Source organism: Hippopotamus amphibius, chromosome 11, assembly GCF_030028045.1.
Source record: "Hippopotamus amphibius kiboko isolate mHipAmp2 chromosome 11, mHipAmp2.hap2, whole genome shotgun sequence".
Classification (NCBI taxonomy): Eukaryota; Metazoa; Chordata; class Mammalia; order Artiodactyla; family Hippopotamidae; genus Hippopotamus; species Hippopotamus amphibius.
In genome coordinates, this window is record NC_080196.1 from 35773271 (window position 1) to 35793305 (window position 20035).

Here is a 20035-nt window from a genome sequence, read left to right on the forward strand (position 1 = left end):
AACCCAGTGGGGTCTGAGCAGGAGGGGGCTCCCCTATCGGGGAGAGGCAGCGAGTGGCGAGCCAGGATTTGATTGGATTTGGGCTGGTGTGGTGGTGCCCCCCCGCAGCCTGCCCTGCCTTAAACAGCCTGAACCTCTTCCTCCCCCAGCTCTCCGGGGTCCCCTCTGCGTGGGCGAGAATCACCCTTTTGACCTGGGCCCACCAGTGTTATGACACTGCACGCGGGGGCGGGTGAGCATCTCAGTGCCACACACACTCCCCTATCCAGGTAGCGCCCAGGAAGACACGGTGATGGGCCCAGAGAGCACCTGGGCGTGTGGGAGGAACCCTCTCCATCCCTGGAGGAAATCTACTCCCTGATGAAAACACCCAGGCGGGAACCTGGGTTTCAAACCCAGGAAGGAACTGGGCCAAGGAGTTGTGACTTTGGGAGAAAACAGGAGGATGCAAAGACCTGCCAAATGGAAAGACGGCCGGGCGGTGCAGGGAGGCGCTGGAGCCCCTGCCGTGAAGGTGGAGGCACTGGTGCCTGGGGCTCAAGCCCACTCCCACACGTGCAGGAAGCGCCCCTTCAGGAGCCCCCGCCCACCCAGAACCACCTTTTGCTTTCACACCCCTGCCCTCCCTCCCTTGCTGACACACGAAGGGCCCGGTGAATAGAGGACCTTTAATATTTCTGTGCTGGTCAAACAGAACACAGGTGGGGAGTACACAGGGGAGGGGGCAGAGGGCCCCCTGCCTCTTGGGAGGGGTGGCTTGTGAAGGGGTGTGTGTGGGGGTTTCTTGGGAAACAGTCCAAGGAGTCTTCTCAGCAAAGGGGCCTGGCCTGGGGTGCCATAAGCATCAAACACACCCAGTGCTTGGCCTCAAGCTGCAGGTCCCCCATAGGGGGTCTGTGGAGAGTCTCACTTTTTTCCCAGCTCCTTTGCTGGAATCCACACTCCCAGTGTGATGGGGGACTTGGTCCTGGAGGGAAGGGTCTGGAGAGCCCCCAGTAAGCAGCCCAGCGCTGGGAAGAGGGCTCCCATGCCCCCCGCCCAAGGGGATGAGAACCCTGCAGGGTGCCAAGGGCTGCCCACCTCGTCCCCTCTGCCTGCTTTCCTTCCCCCAGGCTGGGCAAGAGCAGAGGCGGCCCCCAGCCTCTACTGAGTCCCAGGGTCCTCAGGGTGGGGTGGAGGGAGGGTGGAGAGAGAGGGTCCTGGCCACCAACAGACACTGTAAACTTTGGTTTAAAACAATAACTTAAGTGGGGGAGGGCTTCCAGCCTGGGGCCGGGGAGGGAAGTGGGAGGAGCAGGGGGTATGGGAGGCGACAAAGGAAAAAGCCAACAAAAAGTTTTGGTTTTTGCTTCCGGCATAAGAAAGGTCTTTGGTCATCTGTGTAACTGGTGGGGGAGGAGGGATGACAGGGAAGGGGTGCTGAGGGCGGGTGAGGGAAGACTGCGATGGGGGACCTGAAGGCTAGGGTGGGAGCGCCCTGTCGGGTCACAGCAGCCACCGTCTGCGTCCCACCCACCCCTCAATCCTGGCTGCCGCCTGGCCCTTCCCCAGACAGAGGCAGATGCTTCCCTGCAGTCCTGGCACCACCTGGGGCCCCGACTCCAGTCTCAAGGGTCACTTGGCTGCCATCAGCGGCCCCGCCTCCACGAGTCCCCTGGGCACAGGCCTCTGTGGAGGAGGTGGGCACCGGGCCTCTTCCTATGCTCCCTGGCGCGGGGGATAGCACCCAGCAGGCAGGGGTGGAGGCCCCGTTCACTCCGGGTGGGGCGGGGGGGGGGGGGGAGACCTGGAGCCGGGGAGACCTGGAGCCGGGCAGCCCTGCTCCCATGGACCCCCCCGCTCCCCACAGGGCACTTGCCTTGTCCCCCCCGCCCAAGCTGTGACTTTTGAAGGGGCACAGCTGAGGCAGCAGGTTCCCTCTGGGGCTGCTCTGAGACTTTAGCTCCGCCCACCCCCAGCCCAGGGCAGGGGCAGGAGTGGGGGTGGAGTTACCTCTTCACAGTACTGCACAAGAAGGTGGAAGGGAGCACGGATTAGGGAAAGGGGGGCCTCTGGCCAGAGAACACTGCCAGAGCCAGGGGTGGGGGGCCCTGGGTGTGAGAGGGTGGCTTAGCCCCGCCCGCGGGTCTCCATGGCGTGGAGGGGCCCTGTAGGGGCAAGCTGGTGGGGGAGGCGGGCCCTGCTGCTGCTGGTGGTTGGGGGGGGAGGAGGGATTCAGATGCAGGGGGGTCTGAGGAGGGGTCTGGGCCCTCCGTGTCCTCTGCCGGTCCCAGACCAGGGGTTCTGTGTCCCCTCGGGGGAGAGTTGCTGGCCCAGCCCCCATCTGAGTCCTGGAAGTGCCTTGAGGTTGGGCGGGGCGTGGAGTGGGGGTGGGTGGGGCCTGGGTTGCGGGAGGGAGGGGTCTCACCCCTGCCCTGCCTGCCCCTAGAGGCCCTTAGGACAGTTCCTCTCCCGGCAGCTCCTCCTCCAGGTCCCTGTCTTCTGGAGGCCCCGCGGTGCTGGGGTTGGGGGGCCCCAGGGGAGGCCCCGGCCGCCGGTCCTCCTCCGCCTCGGCTGGCTCCTCTTTCACCTGCACCTGGTGGCTGTGACAGAAGGGATGAGGTGGGCATCCTGGGGGTCTTCCCCAGCCCGCCCCCCAGCCCAAAACACACGCAGAATCTGGGGGCGCTGGGCCCTCCCCGGGACCCCCTCATCTCTGAGCTGCCGGGGCCTGACGTCTCAGGCCGGTCTCCCCCAGGCCTCTCTTCAAAGGAAAGGGAATGTTGGGACGGACAGAGACCGCTTTTCGTTGGGAAGGAGAGAGAGGGCAGAGGATGGAGAAGGGAGGGAAATAAGAGGGTGGGGGCAGGGCGGACACGAGGAGGAAGAGGGGCCCCCTGCCCTGGGAAGAGAGCTGTGCCGGAGGCGACCAGATGGGGAGAAGATTCTGCCTTCCCGATGTCGGGGGGGGGGGGGGGGGGGGGGGACACTGCAGTGGGCGGGGCCCGTGCCGCGGGCTCACCTGTACTGGGGCGGGGAGAGGCGAGGGGGGCTGCTGCTGCCGTTGCTGGGCAGCAGCTCCACGGGGGCGCCCAGGCCGTCGTGGCTGAGGGGCGGGAGGCTGCTGGCGCAGCCAGGGCTCAGCACGCCGGGGCTGCCGAGGAGGGCGCCGCTGCTCTCCGCCAGGGCGGCCTGGGGGCGAGAGCGGGGGGCGAGAGCGGGGGCCGGTGGGCGGGCTCCACCCCGTCACGTGCTGTCCCTCCCCAGCCGCAGAGAGCCTCCCGTGCGTGCGTGCGCGTGCTGGCAGGTCCCCGGCACCCCTCCCAAGGCCAGCGCTCTGACCCTGACCTGCCCCCCCGGCTTTCTGGAGGACCGGGCCTGACTTCCTTCCTTCCAGGGAAACAGAGGACCCCGACCCCCCAGATGGGTAAGCCGGGGAAGGGGTTGCCACGGGCTACGCCAACCTCCCTGCTCTGTGCCCTGTCTCTGCCGGGGAGGGTGGGGGAAGGTCTCTTCTGCAGGCCAGGGCGCTGGAGGGAAAGGGATGGGCGCCGGGCAGGGACCAGTCCACTACCTGGTAGCTGGCGTTAAGTGCTCCGTAACCGAGGCTCGAGACCATGTTCTTCACCAGGGTGGGGCTCCTGGAGGAGGGAAGGCAGGGTCTGCTTCATTCATCTGCTTGTTCCTCACTCAGGCCTTGACTCTGACCGAGGGCCTGCTCTGTGCCAGGGACTGTCCCATTCATCATCCTGGGAGGCCGGAGTTGGCTGTGCCCACCGTGCTCAATCCTCCTGCTGACCCGGCACAGCAGGCTCCCACAGCCCCCTCCACAGGCGAGCTGCCGGGGCTCCTAGGGGCCCTGGAATGTGCCCAGGGCCTCAGAGCTGATAAGTGGGACCCAGATCCCTCCCAGTGTCTGTCACCACATCAGGTGGCCCAGTATTGTTTTTCTCCAGTCTAGATTTCCCGATGTGCGGCAAGGTCTGAGTGACAGCCTCCGCAGTCCCCTATCTGTAAACTCCGCTTTCTAGCCATCCTGAAGTGTGGGACATCCAGGAAGCCATGTGCTCATCCTGTCCCCATGTGCTCCACCCCAAAGGCTTTCCTGTACAAAAGAGTGTTCAGGAGTTGGGTCAGGAAAAGCAATGCCTTAAGGCCGTCCTTCCACAGTGACTACCCCCAGTTGAGAGAGCATCTCAGAGAGATGAAGGAATTGGCCCAAGGTCACACAGCTGGTGAGAAATAGAGGTGTAATTTGAGCCCAGGTTTTCTGATTCCAAGTTGATAGCGGGACATGAAGATTCCAAGCGTTGTGACTGGCACGTGGGGGCACTCAGAAGGGGATGGCTTTCCTTTTTGGGTCCCAACCCTACCCCTCTGTCTCTCTCAGCTGCCTGAGCGTAGAGAGGCTCGTGTCTGGGAAGAAGGAATCTTTGAGGGGAACAGGCACCCACAGATAGCCATCTAACTTGCTTCAGACTTCTCTCTCCTCATAGGCCTCTGGCCCAAGATGTGTAGGCGAGCCCACATGGGGTGGGGAGGTGGCGGTGCTGGAGGGGAAGCTGAAAGAGGAGGCTCTGACTCCCCCCCCAGGTTCCTCAGTTTCCACTGAAAGTGCTGTGTGGTAGAGGTCAGCGACCCAGCTCTGCCAGGAATCTGCTGTGTGACCGCCCTCCAGCCCCTGTCCCTCTCTGGGCCTCATCTCCCTGTAAAATGAAGAGGTGGGGCTTGGGGATCTCACAGTTTGGCTCATCCTGTGACAGGACGGGGGAGAGATGCTCTGGGGATGGCTGCCCCCTCACCAATGGCCACGCTGGCTGCCCTTCGCCTATGCCCCACCTCTGGCTGGGGCTACTTTGGGCCTCTGTCCTTCTCAGGTGCCAGGTTCCCCTCAGCTCCTTCCTTCAGTCAGAAGCAGAAGACAGAACTGTCCTCTTCCTAATCACCTGTCACTTCCAGACGCCAGGCTCTCCTGGGCTCCTTCGCCCCTCTCTCTCCCCACCCAACCCCACAGAGGGGCCCTGGAGAGGCATGGGGGGGGGTGGGGGGGGGCCCACGTACCCCGTCATCTTTGGCGGTCTCCGCTTCTGGTACTCCCGCTCGTCCACAGTCCACACGGCGCCCTTGACGTTCTCCACGCGCACGAAGCACTTGTGCAGGCTGAGGTTGTGTCGCACCGCGTTCTGGGGGTACGGTGACAAAAAGCAGGTGCTCAGAGGCGGCCCCTCCTCCGCTTCGGGGAGCACAGAGAGGAGGGTCCCCGCGACCCGCCCTCCCCAGCGACACGCAGGGGGAGGGCCGGGCGGGAGAAGACACCGTCAGGGGAGGGGGAGGCCCCTGTCGGCCCCTGGAGCCGGGGCTCCCAGCATCCTCACCACCGCCAGCCCGCTGCAGGGCCCGCTCCCTTCTCCCTGCCGCATTGTGGAAAACTCTGTCTACCAAGTGCATGACACCTAAGCAGCAATGATCTGTCTGCCCATCATCGTCAGATGCTCGCAGCTGTTAGGGCTTCTGATCTGCACGAGATCACACTCAGGCCCTGGCACGTCAGTGAGCCGGGCACGCTTTACCTCAGGTGCACAGAGAGCTCCCATGAAGCCTTTCAAAGTTTTGGGACTGACTCAGGAAGCCTCACTGCAACCTTCCTTGACCCCCTTGGAGAGGGGGAGCCTTGACTTTGGGCCGTGGCTCAGAACAGACAGCCTGTTGAGAGCATGAGGTGTACAGCAGAAGCCTAGTACATACTTGTTAACATAAGGAGGCTGGGAGAAAGGAGAGCGTGGGTTTAGTGGCTGTACAGCAGGAAGAGGAGGGAAACGAGGAAAAGTCACCTTGTCGGTCCCACCTCCTCCCAGCAGGATAACTTCAGGCACGGAGGTCATCTGGTTTGTAGGACACGTGGGTGGGGGCGGGGGTGCTTGGCCCAACACCGCCCCGCACCCCCCGGGAGCCTGGGCTGGGGCCCTAATCCACCCTCACCCCCACTGCCCACCACATCTCTCACTCCCGTCCCCATGCTCTCCTCTCTCAGCGTCACCCCGCCCCCGGCAGCCGTCCCTTTCCCTGTTCCCTGTCCCCCCTCAGCTTCCCCACCCCCAAATCCCCATCCTTGTCTCCTCTTTACATTTCTAAGTGGGGAAGCAAGCAGGCTGGGCGGGCAGCCGGTGCCCCTGGAGATCCCCTCTCCCTTTCTCCCTTCCAACGCTTGCCACGTGCAACTGGCCCGATTTCATTACCAATTTTAATTTGCCTCTAATTAAATCCTGTGTATTTTTCCGACTCGCCTGCTAATCCACGAGGGAGGCGGGCGGCTGGAGTGGAATCTCTCCGAGCGATAATTACAAAGGGCCTAATCACGCCGGGGCTCCTGCCTTGGAATGAATTTGCCCGTATTACGGGGCTCTGGTCCTGCGCGTTGCAAATGAGAATGACCCCAATTTCCGAGGATGGCCTCACCGGGGCTTTTTTCCCTCATTTCGGAGCCTGATTCGTGATGAGAGACTAATTCGTTACGCTGAAACATTAACGGCAATTTAAGAGGTCTGGCGGGGGCTGCGTAAACAAAAGGATGGGCCCACAACACGGGCCCTGGGAGGGGACGGACACGGGGAGGGCTGGCGAGGACCATCCGCTCGGCAGATGGCAGCTCTGTCCCTGGGTGAACGGCAGCTGGCCTGGCCCACGCCGGCTCCCGACCCTGCTGCCCTGGGCTGAAGTGGGCAGCGTCCCACGGTGGGGACCTGAGAGAGTAAAAGGAGGGAGCAAAGGAAGCTGAAATAGTCGAGAAGGGGAGGGACCGCACGGGGCAGATAAACGGGTCGGAAGTGGGGGTGGAAAGGAAACAGAGCTGGGCGTAGACAGGGTGCACTTCCCAAGTGACGTGAATGGAAGCTTGGAGGCAAAAACCCTGAAGGTCAGAGTGGACTGCAAGCTGAGATGGATTCTGCTGTGCCACAAGGAGGGCACAGGCAGTGCCCCGAGTGGCAGAAGCAGCAGCAGAGCACAGCTAAACAGGGAAGGTCCCCCACTGAGCTGGCTTCTTGCTGGGACCTCGACTAGGGGAGGGGAGATGGAGGTGAAGACCCTGGGAGGGAGACACGCTGTTGAGATGACCAAGGCTGGATCACCAGTCGAAGGTGGTATGAAGCCCCAGGGGGTTGGGCTGTGGGAGGGGTGGCTTCCTGATGGTCATCGAGGGGTTTAAGAAAGTCACCTAAACCAGCTCCTCCTGACCTGAAGGGGAGAAGTAGAGATTGCAGAGGGTGACACAGGAGAGAACAGGAAAGGAAGGTAGGTAGGTGAGTGGCCCTCTGTCCTCAAGGAGGAGGTTGTCTATGGCAGTGAGGCTCTACACTGACCCCCCTAAAGGTAGAGGATTAATATACAATGTTAAAGTAAATGTTACAGAACAATTGTAATCATCCCAAATGTCTGTACAGAACTCTATCATTTACGAAATCCGATCTCCAAACTGGCCTGCAGGCTGGAGACTGAACCAGGTGGCCCCAAGAAGGCCCTTCTGGCTCAGAGAGAGGGCAGAACTGTGGTTGGCAGGAAATGACATCACTCACAGCCAATCAGAGCAGCTGTCCCAGCCTCGAAGCCTCTTTGCCAAGCTTTGGGAATTGGGCGTGGGGATATGGAAGGTCACGGAGCAGTCTCTCCTGCTGCACTTAGCACCCTCTCGAGGCAGAGAAGGCTGGGCCCTATACAGACCCCACCTTGTCCTGGTCACTGATGGGGAGGGGGCCTCAGTGACACTTGTTGAAACCTGGTGGGATGGGGGAAGTAGGCTGTTTAACTGCAGCTTCTGTACTGGCCAGCAGAGGGACTCAAGAGCCAGGGATCCAACCCAGGTTCTGAGATGGGGGACTCTCCCTGGTGTCCATCCTTCCCCACGGGGCACTGACACTCTCTTCTCCTTTCCCTCACTCCCTCCCACACTGCTGCACAGAACCTAATATTCTCACCCATCAGACAGACAGACAAGACAGACTCACAACCCCCATGCTGGCTCTAGAAAACAAATGGCTTAGTGTCCCAGCCCACACATCTCTGCGTCCCATTTTTCTAGGGTCCCTCCCTTGCCTGTTTCTGGTCCCCCAGGAAAACTCTTATGGCTGAAGGTGTGAAAATGACTAATTGGATGAAGACAATTATCTTCCTGCCGCTGAGAGCAGGGCTGCGGGGACTGTGAGGGCCTGTGTTTGTTCCCCAGTGTACAGTCCAGGGTCTTGGTCCACCCACGGGTCCAGGCCTGCGACCCCCCCACCCCCACCCATCCTGGGCTTTAGAGCCTTCAGGTCCATCTTGGCCTTTAGCCAAGGAAACTGGACCCCGCGCGTCTTCTATGAATGTAACCCAGGCCTCCCTACCAGGCTGAGGCACTACCGACTCCTGGGGGCCATACTTCAGGGGGTTGGGGTCTTTGGGCCCACGGAGGAGCACTCCAGAGAAGTGGAGGTGGGAGTGGATGGGCCCAAGGCCCAGGGCCCAGCCTGGGGCCTGGTGGGGCCATTTCTATAGAATTGCCTCCCTGAGGTGGCTAATTGTTAGGCAGCTTTGGTGTCAAAGGGATGTGGAGATGTCCAAGGCTGCCTGGGGAGGAAGGGGCATGCCTCACCTTCCAGGTGGCCGTGTTTCTCCGGAAATAGGCGAACATCCTGGTGAACCAGTTATAGATCTCATTCAGGGTGAGCTGCCTGTCGGGGGTTTCCAGGATGGCCTGTGGACAAGGAAGAAGTACGGGGACCCTCAGTCTGGGCCTCCAAGGGTCACAGGCCCATGTGCTCTCCCCCAGCTCTCCTCTGCGTGACCCCTACCTCATCTGAGAGCAGAGGAGACCCGCTGTGGAAACATGCGGACAAGACTGGGGGTGCTCGCTGGTCCCCTGAGAGGGGCGGGCTGGGGGCTGAAGGGAACACGGGCCTCAGTGGCCAGGCACTTGTGTGAGGAGCACATGAATTTCTGCTGGAGGGAAAAGGACTCCAAGGGCCCCTGCCCTAGCCTGGGAAGGAAGGCAAAGAGGTCTGGGGGTGGGGGCTGTTTGGAATTTCTCCTGGTTTTGGTAGAGGGTACCCTAAGCATGAGGTGGGTGGGGGGTGTGTGTGTGTGTGTGTGTGTGTGTGTACGCGCACATGTGCGTGTGAGAGATAAAGAAAAGGAGAGACTATAAGTGACCACAAAAGTCTATCAGAAAATAATCTCACGGGAGTGTGTACGTGGAGATGGGAGAATGGATGACACAGTGGGTGTTAAGTAGCAAAACACAGTGTGTGCGCCCCCAGAGACAGGTCCAAGCGACCAGCAGGCCGGCTCAGCCAAAGCCCGTGTGAGGGGCTGTCTGGCTGAGAAGGAAGACGCAGGTGCGAGTGGCAGAGGACAAACGTGAGATGGAAAGGGACCCTGAGGGAGGGGTGCAGCCTGCGTGCCCCGGCCTCCGTGCACCTTCCCACACTCACCTGGCGGATGAGGGAGGCATAGGTGAAGGGGGGCCGGACATCGGCGTTCTTGTAGAACTCGTGATTCTGGGCCAGCTCTGGGGGAGACAGGCAGAGGGTGAGGCGGCCAGGAGGGGGTACCGCTCGGGGAAAGGCGCCCCTGCCCGTGGCCCTTACCTGAGGAGATGGGGGAGCAGAACTTATCGCTGCTCCTCCGGCGGGCGGGGCCTCCGCTGTGCAGGGAGGCAGAGCCCAGGCCAGGGGGTCGCAGCGGGGTGACAGGGGCGGCGGCCGAGGTGGGGGGGTGTACGAGACCATCTGGGAAGGCGTCGGCTGCGGAGATGGTCACCTTGGAGAATGAGGAGGAGCCGGAGACTGGGTTCAGCTGTGAGCAACGGGGAGGATGCTGAGACCAGCGCCGAAGGGTGGGGGTGCCGGGTGGGGGGTTCTGGGAGGCCGCAGGAAGGGCAGAGTCACTCACTGGCTGGCTGAAGGGCTTGGGCTCCGAGGGCCGCATGTGCAGATGGGCCATCATGGCCTGCAGCCGCTCGCTCTCCTTGGCGAGCTGTGGAGACGGGGGAGCTGAGCAGGGGCTGTGGCTGGGGGGCAGCTGGGCCCTCTTCCTCCTTCACATCCCAAGCCCCTGTCCCCACCACCACTCGCCCCCGCCCTTGGCATCCCGGCTCCCTCCGTCCCCTGCTCCTGGAAGGCCTCGACTCTGTCCGACCCCTCCGGCCCCTGCCACACGCAAGGCCAGGGCTGGGGGCTGCCTGCCCCGTGAAGTCCTCCCTGCTTCTCCAGACTGTGCGTCTCCAGCCTAGAGCCTAGCACAGCCACTGCACCTGGGGGGGCCTTCTTCCCAAAAGTACAGGCCTTTTCTCCCTGTCAAGGGCAGAGGCTGTGGCCGAACAACACCCAAGTTCAGTGGCACTTGTGTGAGAGTGCCCTCACCCACTGAATGGAGACGCGGAAATGGAGGAATGATTCATTCATCCCCTGTTCATAAATTCAATAGAGCTTTCACAACCAACCTCTCACGCAGGGCGCGCTGCTAGGTGCCAGAGGGAAATGGGTAAATACTGACTGGCTGCCTGATGGCCTGTCCTGAGTAGCCTCCGGAGTATTCCATGCTGTAGAGCGTGGACTCCGGAGCCAGGCTGCCTTGGTTCTAATCCCAGCTCTGCTACCCACTGGCTGAGTGACCAGAGGCAAGTTACTTGCCCTCTCTGTGCCTCTGTTTTCTGTATCTGTAAACTGGGCGTGATAACAGTACCTCCCAACTACACAAGGCTGTTCAGAGGATTCCTTGAGTCACACAGGTATTCAGAACAGCACAAAGCAAGTGCTCAACATGTTAGCTATCCATACTGTTTTTGCTGTTTTTATTAGTAAGGGTCTCTTCAGGACCTCCCAGCAGAAAGGCCCCCAACCTTGGTTTCCCCCTCAGAATGCAGCTGCCCTCACCTCACAACCGTGGTAACGAGGACCTAGAAAGCATGAGATGACCCTTCCATGAGACCCCCCAAACCCCTCCTTGAAGGTCAGTGCTGCGGTGGGGCAGGGATGGGAGCGCCCCTCCCCCGCAGCCGGGGCCACACCTGAATCTCCAGCTGCTGCACCACCTGCATCTGCACGCGGCACTGGGCCGTGCTCCGGTCGTCCAGGGCGTGCTCTGTGTTGAGGTGTCTTCCGGCGGAGGAGGGCGCGGAGAAGAGAAAGTTGGCTCTGATTCTCCTGCTGTCACCACCCTCCCCATCCCACCCTTTAATCCCGCCCACGGCCTGCAGAGCAGACAGACCAAGAGATACAAAGAAGGGAAAGAGATGGGAAAAAAAGCAAAACGAGAAACGGGGCAACGGAGGAAGCCGCCTTCTCGTCAGCCTCCTTTGATGTCTTTGCTAAAATCCCAGCTACAGAGAGATCTAATTGCAAATGAACTAATTAAGGAAACCTCTGACGAAGCGTGAAAACAATTTGTTTGACCCTGATGCTGCAAGGGTCTGGGAGACAGCAGAGTTAATCAGTCAGTGACAGAGCCTGGCACGGCTGTGGCAGCTGGCTGCCTGCTGCCAGCCGCCTGTCCACCAGGCCTGAAGGCCGTCACGAGGCCATCCCCTCTCCGGGGCTGAGTCTGGGGGAAGCTGGGGTGGGCGGTGGGGGACGTCCTCTCCCGCTCCGGCAGCCGGGGGTGGGGTGGGGAGGCTGCCGGCCCAGGAATACAGACTGCGGAGGGGGCAGGAGCGGTTAGGGAAAGGACGGGGGGCAGAGGAGGAACGAGGCCCCCCCTGGGGTGAGGACAGCAGGACAGCTGCTGGCTGAAGGCCCAAGAAGGGGCAAGCTAGGTGGCAGGCTGGGGGATGAGGGACCCTGTTAGGGGAGGCGGGCTGGCGGGGGCAAAGGAGCGTGGGGGTGACACCTACTTGATAAACTGGCCCAGATCTTCACACAGGGTCTCACAGCCTGGCCACTTGCACTCTCCGTGTCCGTAGAGGGGGTGGGAACCGGGCGTCTCCTCATGGGAGGAGCTGGGTGGGCAGGAGGGAGATGGGGACCAGGGACCCTGAAGACCCCAGCAGCCCCAGATCCCGCCCAGCCTCAGCCCCCCTACTGAGGACGCTTCTGTCCCTAATGCAGGCTCGCCAGAGGCTGAGCACAACTGTGTGCGTCCCGGGAAAGGTACCTTTTCCGGTCCCTGAGCGGCACGCCTCCCCCCCCCCAGCCCCCACCACAGGCGCCAGCCCTCAGGGTCAAGGCCGGTCCCCCGGCAGGTCTGCAGCGCCTCCTGCGCCTCCTCCCCATACCTGTCTCTCCGAGGTGTGAGCACAGCGGGCTGTCCGTTTGGCAGGGTGTGGTGAGAGAGGGGGGGTGAGACTTTGGGGGGGACGGCAAACGAGGTAGCGGTGGTGGCCGCGCCGGGGAGGTCCAGCCCCTCCTGCTTGACGCTGTCCTCGGCGGGCTGCCCGGGGGCACCCTCGCCCTTCCACAGCTGGGGCAGGTCCGTCGGGCACACGGCTGCTGGGGGAGGGAGAGGGAGGGGAGGCTGGCGGCGCCCTGAGAACACACGCCCCCCCCCCCACCCCTGGGAGCAGGGGCTGCCTGCCCTCGGGGACAGTGAGGACTGTGGGGCTGGGGCTGGGTGGGGGGGGGGCACTCACCTTGCGGGAGGGTCTGGAGGGGCCCCGAGGCTTGGCTGGGCTGCAGGCTGACCAGCCCCTGTCTCTGCAGGTTGAGCAGGTGCTGCTGCTGCAACTGTTGCATTTGCAGGAGCTGCTGCTGGAAGGCCAGCTGCTTGTTCCCCAGTGCCTGGTGGGGGGCCCGAGGGGGCGGGCAGAGAGCGGTGCCATCAGCCTCGGGCGTGCCATCTGGCCCCCACCCTGCGGCCACCCCCTCCCAGGGCCTGTCGGCCCCCGGAGCTGTCGTGGTGGCGTCTGCAGCTGCAGCCTCCCTGCTCCCGGCCCAGCTTCCATAGGGCTGCATGCCTCCTTGCAGTAAACACGCATGCACGCACGCACGCACGCGCGCGCGCACACACACGGCCAGACCCAGACACGCAGCACGACGCCCGCCCGCTCCCGCCTCCCTCCTTCCGCGGCTCCGGCTCCCGCACCGCAGCTGTGCGCGCCCGGGGGAGGGCCGGGGGCCTCCCATCACAATGATGGATGAGCCTGTCAGACTCCGGGGGCCCCTCCCGCCTGGCGGGCACCCGTCCCACACGCCCGGGGTGCTCCCCTTCTGCTCGGAGGAGGGGGCCTTCTCCCCTCCAGCTCCTCTCCTCTCCTGCGTCTTAGGTACAGAGAATCAAAGCATCTGACGGGACTTGAAAAGCTCAGCATCGACAGGTCATCAGGACCCAGGCTAGGGAAGAGTCACATGGCTACTGCCCAGGTGCCCGCCGCCGCCTGCCCTGCCACAGTTGCTCACTCTGCGCGCGCTCTCCTCCCTGCCCCCTTGCTCTGCCCCCCCACCCCCCACCCGCGCAGATTCAGTACTTCACACAAGCACTGAGAGTCAGCCTGTCAGCAAGTCTTTGCTGAGCCCCGGGAGCCAAGCATGTTCCTGGGTGCTTGGGAGGCAGGGATGGCTTGGCCCACCTGCCCTGGAGGTGGGATGGGGAGGCTGGCTATTCAGCCTAGAGATAATGCAGAGAAAAGACCTTTGATGGGGAGGCTGAGGGTGGGAGGGAATGACGGACTGTGAGCAGGGCAGCCGTCTGGGAAGAGGCAACTGGACCTCGGCTGCGGTCTGGCCAGCAGGAGGGGAGTGTGTGTCTGGGACACAGGGGTGTGGGGGTAGGGGGTGGGCACTGCAGGGCCTGGTATGGAAGCTCAGGAGGTACTTTGGCCCAGATGGGGTAGGGGTGTAGGCTGGGAGTTCTCTGGAGAGGCAGGGCAGGATGTTTTAAGAAGCAACAGAAGTTAGGGCAGGACTGAAGGGAGGGACTGAAAGAGTCTCAGGAACAGGCTGGAGGGCCGAGGTGCTGGGTCACTAAGAGACAAGCAGGTGCGAAGAGGGCAGGACCACAAGGCAGCCGGTCATGAGTGTGGACCATCTGACATTCACACACATGGCTACGTGTACGTGCTCAGATAACACAGGGCTCAGCCTTTCTGCTCTCCTAATCCAACAACACAAGGCGAGGAGAGGAGGACTGAACGGGTTGAGGGGCGATGGAGAAATGTGGCCCCCATCACCCCATTCCCCCAATCCCCTTCCCCAGCCTTTCCTAGTTTCTCTACTATCCCCACAAGGCAACTGTGTCCTGACCACTTTGGGACTCCCAGCCTCCGGCCCGGAGAGGGCTGGCGCTGCAGGTGAGGGGCGGGGGTCTTTTGAAGGGCACATCCGGCCCCGCCTGAGCCCCTCACCTCTTTGGGTTGCTGCTTCCCGGCCTGCTGTTGGGTGAGGAGCTGTAAGTGGAGCTGCTCTTGCTGCTTCTTGTAATATTCCTGCAGCTGGGAGTGGACGGCAGGGTGGGGATGAGTTAGCGCGGGCAGGGACTGTGGGCCCCAAAGCAACGCCAGTCCTCTCGTGACTGGGCTGCTGTGAAACAGACGGTCCGCCAGGGAGATGTCTGCTCTCCGCGGTCCACTAAGTCTGCTCAGAGAGAGGCTCCCTGAGCAGACAGAGCCTGGACAAAGAGGGAATGGAGAAGGGAGAGCGGAGCTTCCCTTCCGCCGCCCCACAGCGCCAAGCCCTCCCTCTCCCTTGGTGGGTCAGGACAAGGTGCAGGGTGTTCTCTGTTCCTCCCTGGGGTTTGGAGATACAGGTGGGGCCAGCACGCCATGAGGGAGGTTGGGGGGCGGGGGCCGGCCTGCTGTGGGAGAGGCCCGACCTCTGACCTCGCCTCAGCTGCCCTGGAGGACTGCAGGTCAGTCTGGCCAGAGCGGGCTCTCCGGTTTCTGCCGCGGCTCTGGCCCTTGGTGATGCTGGCAAGTACGCAGGGTGGGAGCGGGGCGGCCCCCGGGCCCAGACTCACCTGCTGCAGCATGAGTGCTTGCTGCTGCTGAAGCAAGGCCTGCAGCTGCGGGGGCGACAGGATCTGCTGCATCTGCTGGGGGGTGAGCATCTGCGGCGACATCATGGCCACTGACACAGGCACCTGCGGGACCGGCCCCGTCAGCCCGCTCACCTCCACCCCACCCCGGGAGGGCCCGCGCCCGAGGCCCTGCCCACAGCAGGGCAGAGTGGCTCCGCAATGAGCCGCCTGGGCTCACGCTCTGGCTCTGCCACCTGCTAGCTGTGTGTCCCTAGACAAGTGACTCACCTCCCTCGTTCTTGGTTTTCGGGTCTCTGCAATGGAAGTAGCGATAGGGCCTGTCTCTTAAGGGCATCATGAGGGCTAAGGAGTTAATACTTAGAACAGAGCCTGCAGACAGCTGGGTGTTATCATAGGATGTGCTGTCTTCAATGCGGGAAGACTAGACCCTAGTGACGCTGGCCAGTAGAATCTATGCTTTGGAGTGACGGCTGACCCTGCGCAGTCTGTTCCGAGAACACGATCCACACGGCGAGCCTGGCGAGGGGGCAGCCTGCAGCCATGGCAAGGTTTCAAAATGCAGCCACATGGTGCGAGGACCTGGACTTTGGCCCCCCTCACATCCGTGTCACATACTCCAGCACGCCTGTCTAGACAGCACACACAGGGGCCCGGAGCTGGCGCGCAGGGAGCAGTGTCGGTGCCACCCTGTGTGAGTGTGGAGGTATAATCACCTAACTAGGTCCACGTGCGGTGGAAAGAAACCACTAGGGACGCGGGGAGGCAGGTCGCTCCTCCTCACTCTGCACTGAACTTGCCACGTGACCTCCGGCAAGTCACTGGCCGTCTCTGAGATGTCACTTTCCTCACCTATGAAACAGGGATTGGACTCCAAGAGGTGCCTCCTTCCAGCTGGAACATGCAGGATTCTCAAAGTAGGGCAGCTTTCTGTCCCCCACCCTGGGTGAGGCCTCTATAGGAGGCCCAGAGAATCTAGCTACAGGAAAAAGGTTCAGGGAACAGCAGTACCATCATTCTTTTCCCTCATTCCCAGTTCCCCTGAAACCCCTAGCCTGTGTAGTCACAGCCACGGTAGCCCAAGTTGCACCACTGTCTTGCTGCGCTATTTGAGCAGGACAGGCCTCCTGATGGGGCAGTCGGCCACCCCCGTCACTCTTCAAGCCCCTCCGTGCACAAGACTCTTCTCTAATCTCCTGTCTCACTCCCCAGCCCTAGCAGAGCCAGCACACAGCAGGCACTCGCTCAGTGTGTGCTCCCCTGAGCTGAGTTACCTCCCCCAGCAGTTCAACCGTGGGGTGGGGAGCGAGGGGTGCTGGCGGCCCCGTCAAGGGGGAGTGTCCTGCAGAGACTTGTCCTGGTCAGCACAGGACAGGTTATGTCCCCAGGGGACTCCTGGGCCCTTCGCCTTCCCCCAGCCCCACAGGTGGGGCAGGAGAAGAGGAGTTGGTTCTATTCAGGATCCCTGGCAGGGGCAGGGCTCAGCCTTAAGCCACCAGTGAGGGCATCCCCAGGCAGAGGAGCGTGGGGGAAGGGCAGTGGCTCTAGGGACATCGGTAGGTCTCACTGCCCCCACCTCTTCTCGCCCCTCCATCACTAGTGGCTGTGCCCCAGGCCTGGGCTCCCTCCCCTCCTTCATCGCTGTCATCTCTGCGCAAACATCCCTGGAAGGGGCACCCAGCTTTTTAGCCATGGCCACAGCAAGCGAAGGAAGGCGCCGGGAGGCTTCTAACGAGGAGCCTTAAGGGGCCAGGTTGGGATTCACGCCCAGGTCTGCGTGCTCCGCGGTGCCCTCTGTTCCCACATCCCACCCTGCCTGCCCCACCCCAGAGCAGGTCTTGAGAGGGGTTAGAAGAGTGTGTGGAAATGGAACGCAAGGGTTCGATGAGGCTAGAGATCCCAAAGGCCAACCTCTCTCTTTACAACTGTCTCCTGGGGAGACTCAGGAAAGCCAGGCTGCAGGGCTGTTCCGGTCCCCACTCTCGGAGGGTCTGGGGTGGGGGACGACCATGGCACAGATCCACCCCCCCACAGAGCCAGCCTGTATCCTCTGCTGGGTGCCCCTGCGACAGCTGCACACCTGTCCTTTGACATGGGGGCCCCCTACCTGGTGGCACTGAGCTCAGAGTCCTGGATTTCTGAGTCAGGTGACCGAGGTTCTTGTCCCTGACACTGACTGTCCTTTGAAATCGCCAAGCCTCCCTTTCTGCATCTGCTAACTGGGGTTCGGCACATCTGCCCTCCCCACTTCATGGGACTACTCAAGACGATGTTGGTGGTGGCTGATTGGCGTGCCAGGCACTTGCTAAGCCCTTTATGTGTATTATCTCCCTGAATCCTCACAGCAACACTGGGAGGTGGGTACCATCGCTGTCACCATTTTAGGGATAAGAAAACTGAGGCCTAGAGGGACAGTGGGAGAAGCGGTAACCGAAAGTCATCTGTATGCTGTGACATTCTACACACATGTAAAGAAAATCACTTTTTAAAACATTCTGGGTTTTCCTTTTCCCCTCCTTCCCTCCCCTCCTCCACGCGTGCACCTTAGGCGCGCCAGGGCCCCAGCACTCTGGTCCCAGGGGCAGTCGTGGCAAGGGTCGCTTCGGACCAAAGCTCTCGGCCTCCCATGCTCACGGCTGTGAGAACTGAACCGGAGGAGATGGACAGGGCCCCCAGCCGGGGAGACGGAGCCCAGACACCCAGAAAGTCTTTCCATGCACCAAGGGTGTGAGTCACTGTGAGTGGACTGCAGGAAAGGATGTGGTATTTCCTTCCTGGGGGCTTTCCTTCTTGGAGGCAGGGGAATGGAAGAGATGACCTTGGAAGGCCTCCCCGGCCCCTGCCGTTCCTGCCAACTGGCCGAGCAGCTGGCTGGAGAGGCGGCTACAGCAATCTGGATGCATTACCGCGTGCGTATGTGTCTCGAAGGTGGCCCAGTGGGGTCAAGAAAGGTCAGGGAGGTGGCCGCTGTCTGCTGACCTCCCGAGCTGGCCGAGCCCATCCCTCCCCCTAACACCCCCTGGGGGTTCTGAGAACTGAGCTGGAGCTCCGCTGGTGTCCCCACTGACCCCTCACCAGGCTGGGATGTGTCAGGATGGGCACCGTCAGCTAGTCAGCCCAGCGAGGCCTGTGAGTCACCAGCTGGAGGGCGGCCAGGGCCGCTAAATGCTTACAAAAGCCCTGGCAGTGTGCGCCCCCGGCAAAACGCCCACAGCTGCCTCCAGCCCCTCCCTCAGGGACCCCGCTCGGGCCTGGAGCCCTCCAACCACCGTGACTACAGGGTGCTGGGCTGGGAGGAGCAGGGGTGGTACCTGACACCGAGCAAACTTATTTGGAGGCTGAGGGTTGGGATGGATACAATTTGGTGCCAGAATCAAGGACCCAATCTCAACCTTTTAAGTATGGGCACAGGGGTCCCTGGTGAGTGGGGAGACTAGGCCAGAGCTTAGTTTAGGTTAAACTCCCTTGCAAATGAGCAGAAGGTGGTCCTCAGTCCTGGCTGGAGCTGCAGCAAGAAAGATCACGGTGAGACACCAAGAAGAACTTCTAGAAATCGCAAGGGGGCTGAGAGGATGAGACAAAGGCTGGGCACAGCTAAGGGGCCTGCCCTAGACACTCTTCTGTCCCAACTCCCAGCTACCTGTGCCGCCTGCTGTGACTGAGCTCTCCCTGCCTGGGGCCCAGGCCCAGGCACAAACCAGGCAATCTCCAGTTGGGAGCTGGAGACCTAATCTGGTTTTAGAAACTCTTCTGCAGCGGGCTCTAAGAGAGGGGTGGTGAACATGAATGGCAGGTGAATGGGCAGGCAATCCTGCCTTGAGTTGGGGACCACTGGGAAAGAGGCTGCCATCGATCTGCATTTCCCACTTCATTCAAGCTCCAAATCAACAGAATGCACTATCCCCCTACCAGCCTTGAGCTCATAGAAAAGCTATTTCTAGGTCTTGGACCCCACTTGGGGACAGAAGGCTCACTTCCTTGGAGACTGTGAACCTGAGGGTGGTGATGAGAGGAAAGGAAGGTATCCAGGGTTGCAGGGAGAGGAGGAGGAGGAGGAGGAGGAGGAGGAGGGAGAGGAGGAGAGGAGGAGGGGGAAGATCAGCAGCAGCTGGGGCTCCAGACTCCTGGAGAAGTTCAGACACGGCCCTGAGAACCCCCTTCTCCCTGAGCCTGGGGAATGCCTGGGCCAGGGCTCCGCATGGGGGCCTGCGCATCACTACTAGGCTGAGCACGTGGCAGTGTCACAGTCTAGGCAGGAAAGCATGAGTTCTGGAGCTAGCTGTTTGGGTTCAAAGCCTGGCTCTGCCCCGTAACTGTGTCAACTGCGTGACTTTGCAGAAGTTTCTTAACCTCTCTGGGCCTGAGCTGCCTCATCTGCAAAATGGGGCTAATAACAGCATCTACCCCCTTGGATGGTGAGGATAAAACGAGGTGATTTTGTAAATCACCTAGTGCCTGCCCCAGCCAAGCACTCTGCAAATGCTGTTGGTTTAGGAAGCACGGAGTATGTGTTTGTTGACTGACCTCTCTCATTTTTGGCAGTGAGGATGGTCTCTGAAGGAAGATTCCACAGCCTCCCTTCCTTTCTCAGTCATTTCAGATCCCACCTGTCGTACCCAGCCGCGAAGTCCTTCCTGATGCCTGACCTCAGTCCCTGCAGCTACCTCCCTCTGGCTTGGGTCAGCAGACCCTCTCTGGGTTGGGGAACATTCCTGCTGTTCCCCAGCCTACCCCTCCCTGTTCTTAGAAGGGGGTACTAGGCTGGGCCCAGAGTAGAAAATTCAGAACAGATTCAGAACAGTAGCCCAAGGGCCACTTCAGATCCAGGGAGTATACGGGGGGCTCCCTGATTCAAAGAGACCCAGTCCTGACACTATGCGGGCATGAGAACCTTCTACCTCATTGCAGTGCGAGAACTTTCTTCTTCCCATTAGTGGCTATCCGAATTGTCCTCCCCTCCGCCACCCAGACCCCTACCCTTCTTTGACTGATTCCTCCCCACTGAGGGCTGTCTCATTAGGTTGGAGACTTTTAAAAGAGGGCCACGGCTCAGGCCGCACAATTGTCTGGTACCTTCAACTTCTTGAAAGCACTTTCGGAATGTAAGCTTGTTTTACATAAA

The 20035-nt window shown here is 61.3% G+C and overlaps 1 protein-coding gene across 4 annotated transcripts in view; it reads right to left on the reverse strand.

Moving 5' to 3' along the window:
* Nucleotides 1-655: 655 nt before the first annotated feature.
* FOXP4 (forkhead box P4) overlaps nt 656-20035 on the reverse strand; it is a 50336-nt gene continuing 30956 nt past the window's right edge. Inside the window, exons 4-17 of one of the 4 annotated variants that reach the window (XM_057699851.1) lie at nt 14896-15018; nt 14285-14371; nt 12575-12722; nt 12221-12434; nt 11840-11944; nt 11018-11105; nt 9901-9984; nt 9597-9804; nt 9441-9517; nt 8603-8704; nt 5041-5162; nt 3554-3620; nt 3002-3171; nt 656-2582 (exon numbers count right to left, since the gene is read on the reverse strand). In XM_057699851.1, coding sequence (XP_057555834.1) covers nt 2435-2582; nt 3002-3171; nt 3554-3620; nt 5041-5162; nt 8603-8704; nt 9441-9517; nt 9597-9804; nt 9901-9984; nt 11018-11105; nt 11840-11944; nt 12221-12434; nt 12575-12722; nt 14285-14371; nt 14896-15018 — 1743 coding nt within the window. In that variant the 3' untranslated portion in view covers nt 656-2434. Of the gene's footprint in view, nt 2583-3001; nt 3172-3553; nt 3621-5040; nt 5163-8602; nt 8705-9440; nt 9518-9596; nt 9805-9900; nt 9985-11017; nt 11106-11839; nt 11945-12220; nt 12435-12574; nt 12723-14284; nt 14372-14895; nt 18350-20035 lie in introns of those variants that run through there. The other 3 variants (XM_057699848.1, XM_057699850.1, XM_057699849.1) reach the window with 3 other exon arrangements.